The 18673-nt window shown below is 38.3% G+C and overlaps 1 protein-coding gene across 2 annotated transcripts; it reads right to left on the bottom strand.

Annotated features, from left to right (window-relative positions):
- Positions 1 to 237: 237 nt before the first annotated feature.
- On the bottom strand, positions 238 to 16131 carry brd1b (bromodomain containing 1b). 2 transcript variants are annotated; one of them, XM_051099702.1, is made up of 13 exons: positions 15777 to 16131; positions 12289 to 13653; positions 12043 to 12199; positions 11826 to 11957; positions 11584 to 11712; positions 9708 to 10020; positions 9350 to 9610; positions 8506 to 8979; positions 8299 to 8428; positions 8089 to 8219; positions 4700 to 4809; positions 4196 to 4350; positions 238 to 1258 (listed from the first exon to the last, which is right to left on the bottom strand). In XM_051099702.1, exons 2-13 carry the CDS (start codon positions 13632 to 13634, stop codon positions 1090 to 1092), a joined length of 3507 nt encoding a protein of 1168 aa, XP_050955659.1. In that variant the 5' UTR covers positions 13635 to 13653; positions 15777 to 16131; the 3' UTR covers positions 238 to 1089. The 2 variants fall into 2 exon arrangements, with proteins under 2 accessions (XP_050955659.1, XP_050955660.1); XM_051099703.1 differs by lacking the exon at positions 4700 to 4809 and having other exon boundaries at positions 1094 to 1258.
- Positions 16132 to 18673: the final 2542 nt, after the last annotated feature.

The following is an 18673-nucleotide window of genomic DNA, read 5'->3' as shown; positions in this document are numbered from 1 at the left end:
GCTACCCAGAATCCATACTGGAGAGAGACACAGTTAAACAGTCACAACAGATGGCTATGATTAAAACACCCACACACAAAGCAAAAATAGGCAAACACAGCTTCCACCAAAATATGCCTACTCTGAATATAAAGTTTTGCATACTTTTCATTGTCCTAATACAACACGTTTGTACAGGCACATCTTTATTCAGACCTACAATACAGTTCCCGAGAGCACAGTAAAATAAAAAAAAAAGCAACAACTTGGGGGATTTTATTTTTTCATACTATCTGCCTGAAACATTCACACAAACCAATATGAAAAAAAGAGATAAACATTCCAAAATAAAGAAGAAAAACTGGGCAGCAAAATTTTTGGTTTTGCATGAGTGATGCACTTCTGGCTTTCATCGCTACTGTTGTTTCCTCTTCTCCAAATTTTTGTTTTCTTTTCTTTTTTTTTTTTAACCCACTCTAAAGTATTACATGTATATAATTTCTTAACTTTATATAAATATTTACAAACATCACTTAGTTGTGTCCCATAAGAATATTCTTATATAAAAAAGTAGATAACATGTTAATGCCAAGGAGGAGAAGCTTGCATTGACATTACAATAACTTAACCGTTAAAAAAAGAAGAAAAACAACAAAAGTTTGATACAGTAAGTGCGACAGCCCCTTCCAAAAGTCTCTAGCATGGAAAAATCAAGGCTTTGCACGTGATGTAGCACCAGATGGGTTCGCACCTCAGTGCGCTTGAGAATTACCTTGGAGTAGAAATCTTCCAGGAGGTCGTGTGCGGTACAAACCAAAAAAAAATAAACAATAAATTAGTGTTGGATAATTTAGGATGACGTTATATACAGCCAGAGTTAAACACGAGGCGTATCGTGGATGGTGATGGAAGTGTAAGGGAAAGTAGATGGCAGTGTGTGAGTTCACAGCAGTCTTGCAGCACATTACAGGAGAGTGAAGGCGCTCTCACATTCGTCCGTTGAGAAGCTCGCCGGCTCCTAACAGAATCGGGAAGAAGGGCCAGTCTGATACGGGAGCGTAGCATCGGGTAAACGTGGGGCTTGATGAAACCCTCCAATATGGATCTCCATTAATCTCCAGCGCTTAAGTCCTGGACAAGGCTCAAGTGGTTCATGGCACGGTTGAAGGCGCTTTGCACAGCTTTACGGACGCCTGACGTTCTGCCTTCCAACATTTTGCTTCTGTCTAAGGTCTTGTCGATGCCGAACGGTACCATTTTGGATTTAGGAAGCCATTGCCTGATGGAGATTGAAGAGTGCAGAGTTATTTTAAAATGGCAGCAGAATTTTAAATGTTACACACTGTCCCAACTAGGTGAGGATCACGAGTCGGGTCATTTTTCCGCTAAAACAGCTACCCAGCACAATACTTCAGAAATCACTTGATAAGAAAGCAGTTCAAAACATTTCAATTACAAGAACCCCAAAATATGATCATTAAAAGCAAAGGCAGTTACATCATTTCACACACACCAAAAAAAAAAAAAAGTTTTAAAATAAAATTTTTAAAAACACATTTTCTTAATCAAGGTCTACAGGTTTTATGGAGGTAAAAATGAAGGTTGTTTAAAGACTTTTTTTCAGATCAATTAAAGAATTTAAGGAACGAATTGAAGGAAAACTCACTACGTTCTCTAAATGTAAATGAGTTGTATTAGCAACACTTCCAACCTTGAAAATACAACCTACCAATCTCCATTATTTTTATAAATCTGGTTTTCCACCACAAAATTGCTAAAGATTGTAGCCCACAAGGAGAAGCCCACTTCTAGAACAACAATTCACAAATAATTTACTCACCCCCTTGTCATCCAAGATGTTCATGTCTTTCTGTCTTCAATCATAAAGAAATTATGGTTTTTGAGGAAAACATTTCAGGATTTTTCTCCATATAATGGACTTCATTGGTGCCCTGATTTAGATTTTTGAAATGCAGTTTAAATGCAGCTTCAAAGGGCTCTAAATGATCCCAGTCAAGAAAGTAAGGTCTTATCTAGTGAAACAATCAGTCTTTTTTTTTTTTTCTCTCTCTCTCGAAAAATAAAAATTAGTAGGGATGGGACGATACACCTACCTCCCGATTCGATACGATTCCGATACTTGGGTGCCGATACGATATGTATTGCGATTTTTTTAAGAATTCCGATTCTACAAGTATTGCGATTCGATATTGTAATGTGTTGCAATTTTGTTTTTTTCTCTCTAGACCATATGGAAAAATGTGAATAGTACACAATATATACACAATAAAAAAAACATTTTAGCATTTTTCCTGTTTTATTTCAGTTTATAACAAACTAAATATTTCAGCATAAACAAACAGCCACTAACTTATACAATGTCTCATTTAGAGTTTGTTGGCTTGCAGACGCTTCTGCTTTCTCAGGTTGCTTGGCGTTTAACTCTGGATGATGTCGAGCAAGATGCGCGCTCATGTTAGTTGTATTACCACAGTAGGTTACCAGTATTCGACAGAGTTTGCACACTGCTTTAGACATGTCTAGCTGTTCATTCCCTGGTAATTTGTGAAATCCAAAGTGTTTCCACACTTTGGATTTAAAGTGTGATGGTGCAGGCTTCATATCTCTTGCTGTCTTTCCTTCCGCCATTTTCAATTTTTCGTGTTTGCTAGTAAGAGATGTGACATCATGTAACCGATACAACACATCGCCCTCTGCTGAAATAAAAGACCGCCTCGTTTATAAGTAAGTGCTAAAATAAAGCAATGTATTTAATATGAATTAATATCGATTCTGGTGTAAAAAAATCGATTTTAAAATCGTAAATAAAAAAAATCGCGATAGTTAGGTGAATCGATTTTTTGTCCCATCCCTAAAAATTAGTATACTTTAAGCACAAAAGCTTGTGTAGCACAGGCTCTGGGATGCGCGTCCACAATGTTATGAATTAGTAATGGGTCGTTCTTGAACGATTCTTTCATTTTGAACGAATCCTTAATGAGACTCAGGAAGAATGAGTCGTCTCGGGGAGTGATTCGTTCAGTCCAGTCGCACATGCGACAACATCCTATTAGGTTCTGTGCTGGAATTAGTTCACCTTGAACCGCAGAAACCATGTTTTTATTTTTAAAATGTATTACATTTAATAAAAATAGTTTAATTTGGTACAGAAATAAATATTGTACTATACAGTCTCCATTAAAAATGAATGATATTTTTTAAAAGTTAACCAACTAAATATATTGGATTTAAAGGGGATATTAATGAAGCAAAATATTTTCAATCAAGTGTTTTTTTTGCCATATAACCAGCAATAGACGTATTCATGGCAACATTAACAGTATCACTTCAATGCATAATTTACAATATTATAATGATATAATTTTCTTAAGCAGCACCCACTATACAAAAACATTCAAGTAACCACAATAGTACTGAAGAAAATCATTTAGACCTGGTTTCACAGACAGGGCTTAGACTACGCCAAGAACAGGCCACAGTTCAATTAGGACATTTAAGTAATTTTTATAAACGTGTCTCAGAGGGGGAAAAAAAAAAAAAAAAAAAAAAAAAAAACATTACTGGTGTCCATCTTAAGACAAAAGAAAGGCACTGATATATTTTAAGATCAGTCAGTGCAAGTTTCTTTCAATTAAAACGGCTCAGACATTTTCGCCCGGGACTATGCTTGCACCTTGTCTGTGAAACCATTGCATAAAAGGTTTAGACTAGTCTTAAGTGTTAGTCATCTAATTTTTTTTCTTTTGGACTGGTCAAAATTTGTAAAATTTGGTTACATAAAAATTTGATTAGCCTAAGCTGAATCCAAAATATAAGACTGATTACTCCTTAGTTAACTGCTAGCTGCTAGTCAATCTAGCTCTTAAGACACTGTCTTAACATAGAGGCTACGTTTATGCTTTGGAATCTTTCAGTTTAATCTCTGATGAAAACTAAAAAATTATTCCAGAAAAGACCTTTTTAAAAATGTCTTACTATATTTTCAGAGTAAAAATGCTGTCTAACATTATTTAAAATTGGAGATTCTATTAAAATATGTTCTAACATTTTAGAATTTATCACCCTAAAAATATTTAGCAAAAATAACAGCCGCCCCAGGACCGCAGTGCAAAAACAGCTGATGTCAGACGCATTGACACATTTCGCTGTTACTGTGGAAATATTTGAACGTTTCTTTGAAAGCAAGACTTCTTACCAGTTGCGTTTGCTGTCGAAGAAGCGGACGAGGAAGAGTTTCTCCTTGGACCTGAACTGCATCAGCTCTCCGACCCTGAGCACGTCCCGTGGAGGGGTGGGAATGTACTCGTCGTTGAGATGACAACCCGCCCGAGACATCTGAGGATCTATGATCTACATGTGGGCAGAGAGGCCGTCAACACAACAGTAATCTTCCAACGCGCATCTCGAAAGGCCTGGTAACCTGGTAACTCAGAGTGTGCCTGTGACTGCTAATGTATAAACTGTTGGAAATGGAAATGGTTGCCACAAAACACAGGAACGCACGCACGCTTACGTTCACGCTCGCTCACGCGCACGCACACGCACACAAAACAAATGTATGCACATACACATCCTGGTTGTATCACCTGGCAATAATGTTATGGTTGACTGTTGGCCACTGAGGAGGCTGATGCATGAAATAATGAAGAGGAAGAGAAGGAGAACCAGTCTCTGACGACATGCACACATGCACACTCACCAAGGCAGGATAGGAAGGATATCCACTAAGTTTGGCCCAAACTAGTTTAAGGGGCTCCAGATTTAGTGGTGTAGTGTTAGCAGGCATCCAAATATTGCTGCTGTCAATCTCTATGAAAGTAGGAATAATGGACAGTTACGAGGGGTTCACCGTAAAAAATGGTGCAGAACACCTCAAGAGCCACGGCAGTATTTATAGCCAATCAGCAATCGGCAGCAGTGGGTTATTTCTTTAACGGAAGCATGCCGAGCCATTAACCAGACACTGTTATGCCTTTAATGCCACTTCCAAACACAAATTTAGATTTATTCATTTTTAGAAATCAAAACAATAAGAAAATGGTTTTGATTTGGTCTGGAAAGGTCAAACATGTCATGTGACTAATGAGCCTACTAAGACTCTGACATGCTTGCGAGTCAGAATGCAGAACTAAGCTTTCTATTTCTGGGAAAAAAGCGCGTGGCAGGCCAAAAGATTTCACTCAGCAGTTTGATAGTAAGCAATCGTTCGGAAAATACTGTTTGGGATGAATTTACCTTTAAAGGGTTAGTTCATTAAAAAAAAATTCAAATTCCATCATCATTTACTCACACTCACATAGTTGAAAAGCTGCCATTTACTTTTATTAAACACAAAAGGCTACATTTATACCTCCTCCTTTTGTCTATGCAAGTACAGGTAGTGTCAAGCTTCACAATATAAAGGTAGTGTTAAGCTTCTAAAATGGCATAAAAGTAGTCAACATGATTTCTGAGGTTTCTCTGTATTTATAGAGAATATATAATATTATAAAAAAAAGTAAATTAAAAACGTTCAAAGAAAAATCTTCCCCTCTGCCATAATATTACAGGTTTGGTTCACCCAAAAATGAAAACTTTGTCATTAATTACTCACCCTCATTTTGTTCCAAACCTGTAAAACCTTCATTTATCTTCAGAACACAAATTAAGATGTTTTTGATGGTGGAAGAGAAGAAATCGTTGAGTAAAGTCGTTATTTTTGTTTTCTTTGCACAAAGTATTCTCGTAGCTTCATAACATTACGGCTAAATCACAGATGGCACGTGGACCATTTGAACGATGCCCTTACTACCTTTCTGGGCCTTGAACGTGGTAGTTGTGCTGCAGTCTAGCAGAAAAGCTCTTGAGTTCCAAAACAAAAATCTTTATGTGTGTTGCAAAGATGAATGAAAGTCTTAAAGGTTTGTTATTACATGAAGGTGAGTAATTAATGCCAGAATTTCATGGTTCGTACAGATACTGTAAAATTAAATTCCAGGCGTTAAGGACTTTAAGCACTACTTTTTTGATTTTCCAAGGACAATCAGAGATCTCACTTATCAAACAATGTCTTCTTTTTTAAATTAAACCACGGTTAATTTTCATAAGAGATTTGTAACTGTACTGCCGTAATGTTTTGATGATTAACTAAAAAAAAAAAAAAAAAAAAAAAAAAAGTGCGAAACCACTCAGTAATCTTGCTCCAAAACAAATTATTTGCGACATGCTCTCTAAAGTCTTGAAGTGAATCAAAAGATTTGTGAAACTGCACCGGTCTCGATCTGAATCAAATGATTCGAACCTGCTCCAAACTTTCGATCTGAATCAAATTATTCACGATCTGCGCTCCAAAATTCCAATGTGAAGCGAAGATTTGTGAACCTGCTCTGAAAATCCAATCTAAATCAAATGATTCACAATACAAGCTTCGAAGTCCTGATCTGAATCAAATGATTCGCAATATGCGACATTCCGACCTAAATCCAATGATTCGCAAACCTGCTCCGAAGTCTCGATTAAAATGAAAAGACTTGCGAACCTGCTCCAAAGTTCCAATCTGAATCAAATAATTTCCGATCTATGCTCCAAAGTTCTGATGTAAATCAAAAGATTTGTGAACCTGCTCCGAAGTTCCAATCTAAATCAAACGATTCGTGAACCCACGCCGAAGTCCTGATCTAAATCAAATGATTCATGACGCGCACTCCGAAGTCCCGATCTGAATCAAAAGATATGCGAAGATCAGATCTAAATCAAATTATTCGCAAACCCGCTCCTGAAGTCCCGATCGAAATTAATTAATGATTCGTGATTCCTGATTTGAATCAAAAGATTTGCAACACGCGATCCAACTGGAGTGCTTCGAAACTGATTCGGAGTTGTGAAAAACTCAGTTTTACCCATCACTACGTGCTTTTTAAAGCGGTTACAAGTGATGTCGAAATTCAAAAAATTTAATTTTATGTTTTTTTTGCCAGTGAATCGCTTGAAATGAATGATCAAAATCACAAATTTGAATCAATCGGAGCCGTTCCAGCATAAATGACTCACTCAATTGATTCGGTTCATCTGTTCCTCTTTTTGCATCTTCAGCCATGTTTACACAACGTTGTCAGTACTACTACTACTATTTTCGCTAGTTTTGTTTTATTCTTTTTTTTGTCACCTTTTTTTTTTTTTTTTTTTTTTTTTTACTGGTTTCAGTTATGTCTTCATAATGTGAAGTAGTGTTTGCCTTTGGTTCTGTATGTGTTTTTTGTTGTTGTTGTGACTGTTTGCTGGAATATATGTTTTCTGTGTATTTTTGGAGTTTGGTTTTTTACCATCAACCTGCCAGGGACTGCAGATGAAAATTAGCCTGAATGGCTAAATCTGGCACATTTATTTAGCAGACTTATGTTAATTAATGTGCACTGTCCCTAAAATAAAGTAAGACAGAACTGAAATAAGCTAAAAAAAGTATTTAGTTTTTTTAATTTCGTAAATTTTTGCATGAAAATATGTTAAAGACATAAAAAAATTAAACACTTATTTAATAGATACATTGTCTTTCAATAACTTGAATAATTCAAGCACTTTTCAAGTACCTCTTCAGAAATAGTGCTATTTTCAAGGGTTTGCCAGGCCTTAAATTTCAAAAAGTCAAAATCAAGTACTTTAAGCACCTTGTACGAACCCTGAAATGTTCATCTCTGGGTGAACTATCCTTTTAATATTTCAGGGTGAAAAATGATTTGGAACGACATGAGGCTGAGTAAATGATGACAGTTTGTATTTTCAGATGAACTGTCCCTTTAAGTGCCATGTTAAAGAGCAAACGTAAGCAGCAACTACCCAGAAGGACAGGATAAGCCGTGATGATTATTAAAACATGAGGGTTTCACACATGCAGACACTACGGCAGTAGGCAGCGGTCTTTGTGTTAGACAAAGCCATGAAGAGCAGGTCAGTGGCGAAGCAAGCAAAAGGAAGGACAGTGGGCTTCCACAGAGCTGACGGGACACCAATGCAGCTGCCAGAAAGGGTCTGACCCATTTCTCTGAACTGAAGGATGGGGCTGGTGTAAAATCCCGCATACCCACTCACGGCTGCAAAAAGCTGGACGCTCACCTGCTGCCAGCTTGTTGGCTTTGGAAATGTTCCCTGGTTCCACGCAATTGACCAGTTCTTTTTTATCGTCCGTTGTGTTTCGTCTAGCCATCGCCAGCTTCCCTTTCCCGCTCTTTGCGTGACTGACATCACTGAAAGACAATTCATCATGACTAATAAAGCCTGAAAAATACTGTATACTAAATGCATACTAAATGTACTCCTTCCCACCTCGTGTTTTCCTGGATGCTCCCACTTCCACTGGAGGAAATGCTGGACTCTGAAGCACAGCGGCGACGAGGCTCTGACGGCCGATTCACAGTTAGCCCTTTCTTCGGCTCCAAAAAGCCATTAGATAAGCCTGTAAGTACAAAACAGTTTATAGTATGTCCAGGGAGGGTGCTGCAGTTCTCAAAATGAAAACAGAAAGCCATTTACCAGTATCCAAGCGTTTAATCGGACACTCGTCCTCGTCACCCTGACTGTCACCGCTAGCACTGCGCGTCCTTTTCCTGCGCTGGAGCAGGGTTTCGAGGCGAGGGATGACCACTGACAGGAACGTCTTAGTGCCCAGCTGAGGGCATTCAATTGAGGATTCACTTGCGTTCGACGGCTTCTGCGGACTCTTTGACTTCCGGAACAGCACGGCTGTTCGCCGGTTGACCATATTCGCTGGTTCGGTAAGAGTGGAGGTAGCGACCATAACGTTATTTTCAGAGGGCATAACGTCAGAGGAGAGACCATTTAAAAGTGAGGTAGAGAACGTCTCCCCGTCAAATTTGACCTTCTTCGGGCACTTTTCAGGGCTGGGCTCCATGGGTTTCAGTGTGGGAGGTTCACAGGGACTGTCTGAGTTTTTCAGGAGTGGCACAGAGTCTGAAGGCTCAAGTTTTGGAGGTAATGACTTGTCACCTGTAATGAGAGATCAAATATTTAATACAAACCCATTTTGAAGAGTACCACAGTTCTTAAAAAAAAAAAAAAAAAGTTCGACCAAGTATAAATGAGAAGAATTCAAATTTAATTGTTTTATTTTTCCATTTGAACCCTTTTACATTTATTTTTTAAAATACATTAGGCCTATAATTATTTTTTTTTGTAAATATGTGTAACGTAAATAATTGTTAAAAAAAGTTCAGTTATTATGCTATTAATATAAATGCCATTTATATCAAGGCAATTAAATTTATTTAAAAAAAAAAAAAAAAAAACTTTAATAAATATTACACGTAATTATTAAAAAAACAAACAAAAATACTAATGTGATTCAACAGAACTGTACCTTCTTCCTCAGTGGCTTGTGGTAAAATAAGAGGTGCTTTTTCCTCTTCCTTGGGATTATTCTGCTCCAGTGAAGGGGGCTCCGTTTTGTGACCCATTTCCATTCGCACATCACTGATGGTCTTTTTGAGCAGCTTGAGCCGTTTGCTCCGGGAAGGGCATGACTTCATGGCAGTGGTTGAATCCAGCATCTCTAACAGCTTATTCAATTGTTCCTCCTTAGACATGTGCTCGCGATTAGCTGGGTTTAACAGTCGGTCAACTGGAACAAACACAGGATAAAATCCATAATGATTCACAAACAAACCAAAATCTGTGATTTTCTTAAATAGTCTAAAATCTAACATATAGGTCCTTACCTTCATCCCAAGTCAGTGCTGGAGGTGGCTCTATCTTAGGAGGCTCAGTGAGGTGCATTCCACTGGGGAAGTCAAAGCCTATCCGTTCGGCATCCCGCCGGGTCTTCCTGAGGATCGCTCCACCGTGATCTCGCAGACGCACAGCAGCACGGTAGAAAAAGGTGTCCTTGGCGTTGTACTTCATGCAGTTGTTGATAATGAGGTTAAAGTCATCCTCAAACTCATCCAGGTTGTTATACTCCTGGGCGTCAATGCGCTTTCTCATTGTGGAGAAGTCCATAGGGTGCTTGATGTGGTCTAGATAATCAGGAACCTGTATATAAAAGAGAAAAATCAAGCACGGAACAAAACTAAGAACTACACTGTACACTTAAAACAAATTGGACACACCTGCTCATGCAATGTTTTGCCAAATATTAGACTAACAATAAAATCATCAAAGCTGTGTTAGCACAAATTAAAGGGATAGTTCACCCAAAAATGAAAATTCTGTCATTAATTATTCGCCCTCATGCCGTTCCAAACCTGTAAGACCCTCTTTCATCTTTAGAACACAAATTAAGATATTTTTGACGAAATCCGGGAGCTTTCTGATCCTGCATTGACAGTAATGCAACTGACATGTTCAAGGCCCAGGACGGGAGTAAAGACATCGTTAAAATAGTTCATGTGACATCAGTGGTTGAACCTTAATTTTAAGAAGCTACGAAAATACTCTGTGCACGAAGAAAACATAAATTATGACTTTATTCAACAATTTCTTCTCTTCCGTGTCAGTCTTGAACCATTGATGTCACATTGATTATTTTAAAGATGTTCTTACTTTTTTTTTAAGCCTTAAACGTGGTGGTTTCATTGCTGTTTATGCAGGATCAGAAAGCTCTTAGATTTCATCAAAAATATCTTAATTTGTGTTCCGAAGATAAACAAAGATCTTACGGGTTTGGAACAACAATATGGGGATGAGTAATTAATGACAGGGTGATTTTTGGGTGAACTATCCCCTTTAAAAAATTTAAATCATATCTTAAAGGTTTTTAAACAATGATGCCGAAGACAAATGATGTCAATGTCATGTGAGAGAAATTTCCTAAAATATAAAGGCAGCTAAATATATTCATGTATTGCAACCATTTGTAGTTAAAAAATAAATACATTTAAAAAAAAGAAAAGAAAAAAAAAAAAAAAAAAAAAAAGTGTTCACAGTGTTTCAAAATCAAATAACTGGCAGTTATACTGCTACTGCACTAATGCTAAAATGAATCACTAAAATTTTAATAACTCAGTGTTTCCCCTGCCATCGTATTAGGGGGGCGCCCCATTGAGAGTTTTACTTTTTTTGTCCAGTCATAAGGGTCATTTTTTTTTGAAAATGAGATTTATACATCATCTGAAAGCTGAATAAATAAGCTTTCTATTGATGTATGGTTTGTTAGGACAATATTTGGCCGAGATACAACTTTTTGAAAATCTGGATTCTGAGAGTACCAAAAAAAAAAAAAAAAAAAAAAAAAAAGTAAAAAATTAATAAATAAATAAATATTGAGAAAATCACATGTAAAGCTTTCCAAGTTAAGTTATTAGCAATGCATATTACCAATCAAAAGTTTTGAGTTAAAAGTTAAAGTTTTAAAGTTATATTTACGGTAGGAAATTTACAAAATATCTTCATGGAACATGATACTTAATGTCCTAATGATTTTTGGCATAAAAGTAAAAATATAATTTTGATCCAAACAAAGTATTTTTGGCTACTGCTACAAATATACCTGTACTACTTATGACTGGTTGTGTGGTCCAGGGTCACATATAAAAACAATTAAGAGTTTAATAAGGCCAGCATGACTCATAACCCACAGAAATGAGACAGATGTACCTCTTTGACGCTGACAGGCTGGGCAAAGATTTTAGTCTGGTCTTTCTCCTGCAGCTGATCCAGCACTGCTCGCAGCAGGACAGGGAACGGAGTGAGCTGCATCTCCAAAACCGACTGCTGCAACTTCATCTGCATGGGGAAAAGATTACATTAATTTCATCCAAACAAACTTTTCATGTATCTGCATACAAGTTAACAGTAATTTGAAACCACATCAAACCATATGACAATGACCACTATACCTCCTCTCTCTTTAGCTTCTCCCTCTTGCGTATGAGCTCTAGCAGCAAGCGAGCGCGCTCCAGATCATGCCGTAAACGGTGCCAGTCCTTCAACTGCTCTGTCAGAGCTTGGCGGTCCTCAACGTATGGCGCCTGTAATTCAAATAACAAACCCTCGCTTAAAATTCATATGCATATGACTTGAACTGTCATTCAATGCAGTCCAAGAAAGCCTCACCTGTTCTGGTTCTTTCTGCGTCTGTATGGCAGTCTGCAGGCGCCTTATTAGTGGGACACCATTCCTTGACTGCCTCTTGAGCATCCAGTAACTGAGAACCCGTTCCACAAACACCTTCTTCTTCTGGACAGAAACTTGATTGAGGATTGTGTTGAAGCTGTAAGGACAGACGGAATCACAGATCATCAAAAGCATTCAAAACAACAAAAAGATCAGAAAATCTTTGCAGGGAAATATTTTACTGACCTTTTAGGTGTAATACTAGGCCCAGAAACTGTTGGAACCACTGCGACAGGCTCCGTTTCGGGCTTTTTGTTCTTTTTCTTCTGGCATCCCTTTGCTCTATCCCTGTGAGCTGCCTTCTGACACAAACCGTTCTTGGGTTTGGAGTCCTCATATATAGTGAGGGGTCTCCTCACACAACCGTTAGGCGTATGAGAGCAACAATATGCCGTTTTCTTCACAGAGAATGTCGTAGCTCCTGATTCGGTGACCTCTTTGATGGGTTCCATCTTCATGTAGAGGCCGGCTTTCTGAGCACAGCTCACGTGGAAAGCCGTGTAACAGTTAGCCTTGCTGCACTGAATGCAGGCGCCCACTCCTTTCTTCTTGCACAGGTAACAGGTGAGTTTCCAGCGAGCTGGAGGAATGTTTGCCACACCATCGATGGGTTCGATGAAAACAGTATTGGTAAAACCGACTTCGGGGACCCAGATGGCGCAGACCACGTGCCCCCAACGATCATCATCCGTTCTCTTAAGTGCACCACCTTTATTCGGACAGAATATGCACTCTGCGAGCTGAGAGGGAGAATTTAAGCAGTGGCGGCAAAGCCAGCGGCCCTCCGGGATATGAGGGACGCCGTAACACTCCTGATGCACGGCGAGATTGCACATGTCGCAGAACAAAATTGCGTTACTGTTCTGGCACTCGCCGTCCATGCAGATGCAGCACACGGCGTCCTCGTCGATAAGCGACTGAGGCTCGCCTTGGCCCTGGCTCTCGAAGAAAGACTCCTTCTCGAAGCGGTCCATGAGGAACTCAAAGACGTTCTGAGAGACCTGGCTGAAGCCGTCGCTCTTCCTCTTCTCATTGATCAGCTCAAGCCATGCATAGTCTTCCTCGTCCATGTCGTATTCCACCTCCTCGTCGAGCTCATCCAGCGTCTTCTCCACATAGGTGTAGTACGCCGACGGCCTCCGCGGCACCGCCGGGAGGTTGTACTCAACCGTTCGGATCTTTGGCTCCGGTAGCCTGCCCTGAGCTGGCGAACCCTGCACAGTCGTCAACGCGGCGCTCTTTTTCTGCTGGTTGTTTTTGAGCCGCACCGAGCGCACGAGGACCTGCTGCGGCTTCTCTGTGTTCTCCTTGTTGCTGGTGCACTCGCTGATCTCCTGAGCTAATGGGTCATCGCTGTCAATGACGTCCAGTTTGTCGTAAATGCTGAGCCGGTGCACACGGCCGTCGATTTCCAGCTCGACCATGCGCTGAGCCTCTGCGTATGTCAAGGTCTCGCGGTTACGGGAGGGTTTGATGGGCGAGGGAGGCCTCTGTGGGGTGGCGACACGATTATGTCGAGCCTTCTTCCTCATTTTGAATGCCGCAGAGGAACTAAAGTACAAGAAAAGCACATGTCAACTTTCAGCTGATTCAAAGCTACAATTTGTATCCCTCACAGATTATTTCACTTTTAGATCAGAAGTGCAAACAAAGATGCTATAAATCAATCCAACAACACTGTAAACATCCGTTAAACCAGGAACATTAACTATAGCAATACCTAAAGCATTCACACCAACAGACTATAACATCCTGTTTAACATAAGCGCTTGATGCAGTAATTTGGTTTGTCACTTTAAATAGTGGAGCTTATTCAAACCAGTTGAATTCTGATTGGCAGTCAACATTTGTATTGAAAAAAACAAGGACATTTTAATATTACTTTCAATTTCTTGAGAATAGTGAAGTCTACACCACAATTATAACAGTAACACAGAACAACTATACCATTGGAATCACTTTCAGAATGTTTTTGTTTTCCATCTGATGAACAATAAAACATTAACAGCCAATCACAATTGGCTTGACATTAAAGAGCTCAAGCATTTATAACAGAAAACGAAAGCGTGTTAATAATAAACAAAAGGTATGAATTCCTGTGGTCGCTAATAGAGTGTTTTCACGACGCGTCATCAATCGGCCATATTGTTTACACTGAACGTAAACAAATGCTACCGTACTGAACTTGCAAATTTTGCTGATTATCGCTGCTGAAAACAGTCAATTGTTGTCATGTTTTGGGCTGTATTAATTGGTCGAACCAGGAAAACATTTGCAGTACTATAGACTGCCAGAAGTTAGAACAAATCAAGGAGAAGAGGCCAAAAAACTGTCAGAGGAACAAAAGGCGTTTGTGGTTGGCCAAACTCAACCAGGATTTCCAGGGCAAGAATCTTGACAACATTCATGTTTGTTCTCATTTCCGGTCAGGTAGGTGAAATATTAGGCTAATACAGGGTTGCCAGGTTTTGACAACAAAACCCCCCCAACTGCTACTCAAAATTAGCCCACTAGCGTTTGAAAAATTAACATTTCACAGGCAAAATATTACGTTATACGGGTCGCTTTATCCATGAAACATGAAAAAAAAAAAAAACCCATGGCAACAGTATTAAAATAGCCCAATTCCACAGTAAAAATCACAGACTTGGCAACACTGGCCTAATATCCTAATTAATACTGCTCATACACATACCTGTTAATTTTAGTTTGTCAAAATATCCATTTCCTATTTAAGTCCTTCTCCATTTGATTTAGCAGCTCCCACACGTTTTTTCCCCGCGGTTTAGACAGCATAAATGCGCTGAATAACATATTTAGTAGTACATAAACCTGCAATCAATGCTGTTGTTTACATCCGAGTATCTCCAATATGGCCGCGCATCCGGATAACTGCGTTTCGCGTGTGAATGGGTCTTAAGCCGCACTGCAAGTTGTATGGATTCTCATTGGCTGTCAATGTTTTTATCGTCCGTTTTTCCTGAGGAAAGACCGTTCTGAAAAGGACTGCAACGGTATCGTTACTTTGTGTAGCGGAGGCCCTAAAGAGCGTTAGCGTTCTTGATGTGAACAGGCATAACTGCAAGCACACATCCCATCTGGTATCCATAGCAACCTAAACCCAAGTTTTAAAGTTGGCATGGAAACAGAATAAAGCGCGTGCGTTTGTATTTTTGCCAATGTGTGCTGTTTCGTCATCTGACGTTGTTAATTATTTGATTTGAATGTAAAATGATGTCATTTGCATGATATTTAACGTGGTTTTCAATTTCAGTGTCGTTCAATTGTTTTTATTAAAACCCGTGAGTGACTTTTTAAGCGCTGCAAAAATTGACACATTAACCCATTTAACTAATCATCTGGCGTTTAACCGATAACAGCCATGGTTTACATCCAGGCTTTTGTTTGTTTGAGGGGGGCAGGGCAGAACAAGGCCAAACACACTGGACTGGAAAGAAAACACACACAAACTGAGCAGCAAGGACACACACTGGATCCGGCGGCCTGCTGGTGGCTGTGCTAGTGAGCTAATGCTGTTTGGAAAGACCCACCGACATTACTGCAAACATGGCGTCAAACAAAACAAAACACGCGCTGTAAAACGTGATCACAAACGCCCTTTAAACCCGCAAACACATGAATGAACCCTCAGAGACGCTGCGCTTTGTTCTTACCTTCACCGTCGACGTTAAAAGGAGCTTTAAAGGCAGTACGGCCGAGCTAAAAGCAGCAGCGTTGTGGCCTACTGAACAGCAGTAGGTTTAATCCGTGCACGAGCCGCGCTACAGGCGCTACCGTCCACCAGCCGCTTCTCCGTTGTATTCCACGGGTAATGTGAGGTATCCGTAACGGTCTGCCGGATCCAAAAATAAGCATTTAAAAGCCGGGGTCACACGCTCAAGGTAACAGCAGCTCCACCATACTACCGCGCCTGTTTTCGCTCGTTATTGGGCTGGCCGTACGGGCACTATGCTAGCAGGCTAGCTCGCCTCTCTTCCCCCCACAACAATGCGGCTGCAGCTCTCCATCCCTTACGCCCTGCGTCATCACGCACGGCGCCATATGCGCAACGTCACAACGTTCCGCGGCAAAAATAAGGAAGTGAAACACTGGGCAGCAACCGTAGCTTGTTTTTAGGGAAGATGCATAATGATTACTTTGTATTGTTTGTTCGAAATTGTTCAGTTATTCATTTTCTTTCAGCATAGCCTGCAGATTAATACAAAAAACACTAATATGCACCTATATACATGGCTTTTATGGGTCTGTACCAAAACAGCGCCACGCGGCTTTTTGTTTGGGAACATTTAGGTGCTCACGTTGTAGTATTAAAACGTTATAATTGTTTTACCAAATTAAAGTAAATAAAAACAAATAAAAGTTTTCCATGCATGAGAAAGTACTGGGAATTAATTATTTTTATGAATAAATCTAACGTTATGTTTATTCATGTGATTTCAAAGCTGAATTTTTAAGCATCATTACTCCAGTCTTTAGTGTCACATGATCCTTCAGAAATCATTTTAATATTCTGATTTGCTGCTTAAAACATTTATTATTATGTTGAAAACAGCTGAGTACAATACTTTTCAGGTTCCTTTGATGAACAGAAAGTTCAGGAGAACAGCATTTATCTGAAATAGAAATTTTTGTAACATCATAAATGTCTTTATCATAATTTTGGAACAATTTAAAGCCTCCTTGCTAAATAAAAGTATTAATTTCTATAATGTCTTTTCTAAAAAATAAAAAAAAAAATTATACTGACTCAAAGCTTTTGAATGATATAGTGTGTAATGTCACAAAGACTTTCAGACTTTTCAGATTTCAGATAAATGGTGATCTTTGGATTTGTCCATTAATCAAAGAATCCGTTTTAAATATTGATAATAATAGTTACTTAATACATTTTTTTATGAACAACAAATCAGCATATTAGAATGATTTCTGAAGGATCGTGTGACACTGAGTAATGATGCTAAAAATTAAGCCTTGCATCACAGGAACAAACATTTTAAAACCTATTTAAAGAGAAAACAGTTATTTTAAATAGTAAAAATTTAAACATTTTACTGTTTTTGGAATTTGGATAAAATAAATGCAGGCTTGGTGAGCAGAAGGGACTTCTTTAAAAAACATTAATCGTACTGTTTAAAAGCCTTTGACTGGTATATTTATTTTAAAATATATTGAATTATAAATATCTTCTACATTTTAATATATATTGATGTATAAATGTGTTTATTTTCTTATGCTTAGCTCTAAAATACAGACTAATATGTGTGCAAAAGTGTGTAGCCATTTATCTAACAAATTAATTAATTTTAATTAATTTAAAATTAATTAATTTAATGTTACTTTTGAAACTAATAAGTAGTAACAAAAACGTTACACAAACTTCCAACTAAAATTCAGAAAAATGTTCTATAAACAATGAATAAATCATGGTTTTCTGCTAACGTTATTAAAGACTCGATCATTTTGAGCGAATATTCTATTAACGTTACTGGAAGGACGTTTGTTCACAGCTCGCCAAAGTTCTGAGAATGTTCCATGTTAGCTAGGTATACTGTAAATTACAAATCATGGGAAAGTCAGTGGTCCAAAAATGTAGGAAATTTTGACGTGCAATTAGTTTCGCAACTAGTGTAAAGCGTTTAATTTATTAAACTATCAGATGTCAATTCATTATCAAGTTTATTATTATGATTATGGATTCCTACATTAATGTAAACCCCAGGCTGTGGTAGATTAGTAAACTTGAGTAAACTGCTCCAGTTACAATACAGGCATTATAACAAAAGTAAAGTCTTCATACTAATCCAGCAGCTCATATGGTAAAGAATGAAGGAATAATCCTGAATTTATCTTCCTGTAGAAGAGAGATAATTGTTTTGTGGAGCACTATAATTTTGTTCTTAACCTAAATTCCACCTTTTATTATTCTATGATAGTATTTATCTCACTTGTATATACTGTAAAGGCCATTACGTGTCAAATGCATTTTGTACCTTGTATATTTAATACTTTAGTAACAGAATGTACAATTCAATAATCTCAGGTGATTCGACATCTGAATCATGTATTATATAACAATGAATCATAAAGCTTTTTCAGCTCTTTGACAATAATGTTTTAACACCAATGTGTCACCACATACATACCCTGCTGACTAATGTGAGTAATGTTATCTACTCAACAGGATGTTTGGGACAGTTCTTGTAAGGGGTGAGTCAGATACACAAGCTGTAGCTACATCCTCATGTTCCAGAATCAGATTTTGGGAACAGACTGAAAGTAATTTGTTGTTATTTTCTAAGTTCTAAGAAGAAGTCTAATCTTAAGTTTCAGTTCCACTGTCTGTAGGGGGCAGCATCCTCACTTATCTTCACCATTCTCCTTATACTTTGTATAACAGGGATGTAATCTAAATAGACACCACAAACTCTTTACATATGAAAGGAATTTATTGTGTCCAATATAAAAAAATAAATGTTTCACCAGTTCAAAAAAAAAAAAAAAAAAAAAAAAAAAAATTTCCACACCGTCACAGTGGAAGGACTAAAACACA

The sequence above is a fragment of the Labeo rohita genome, chromosome 25 (genome assembly GCF_022985175.1).
Source record: "Labeo rohita strain BAU-BD-2019 chromosome 25, IGBB_LRoh.1.0, whole genome shotgun sequence".
Lineage (NCBI taxonomy): Eukaryota > Metazoa > Chordata > Actinopteri > Cypriniformes > Cyprinidae > Labeo > Labeo rohita.
Note: the sequence above shows the minus strand (reverse complement) of the source record. Positions and strands in the feature narration are given on the sequence as shown.

Excerpts from the sequence above, each read along its gene's own strand:
- brd1b (XM_051099702.1), bottom strand. The coding sequence starts at position 13,634 with ATGAGGAAGAAGGCTCGACATAATCGTGTCGCCACCCCACAGAGGCCT. Across the intron at positions 12,200-12,288 it reads CCTAGTATTACACCTAAAAG|CTTCAACACAATCCTCAATC; the intron begins GTCAGTAAAATA and ends CTGTCCTTACAG. Across the intron at positions 8,429-8,505 it reads GATTAAACGCTTGGATACTG|GCTTATCTAATGGCTTTTTG; the intron begins GTAAATGGCTTT and ends TTGTACTTACAG.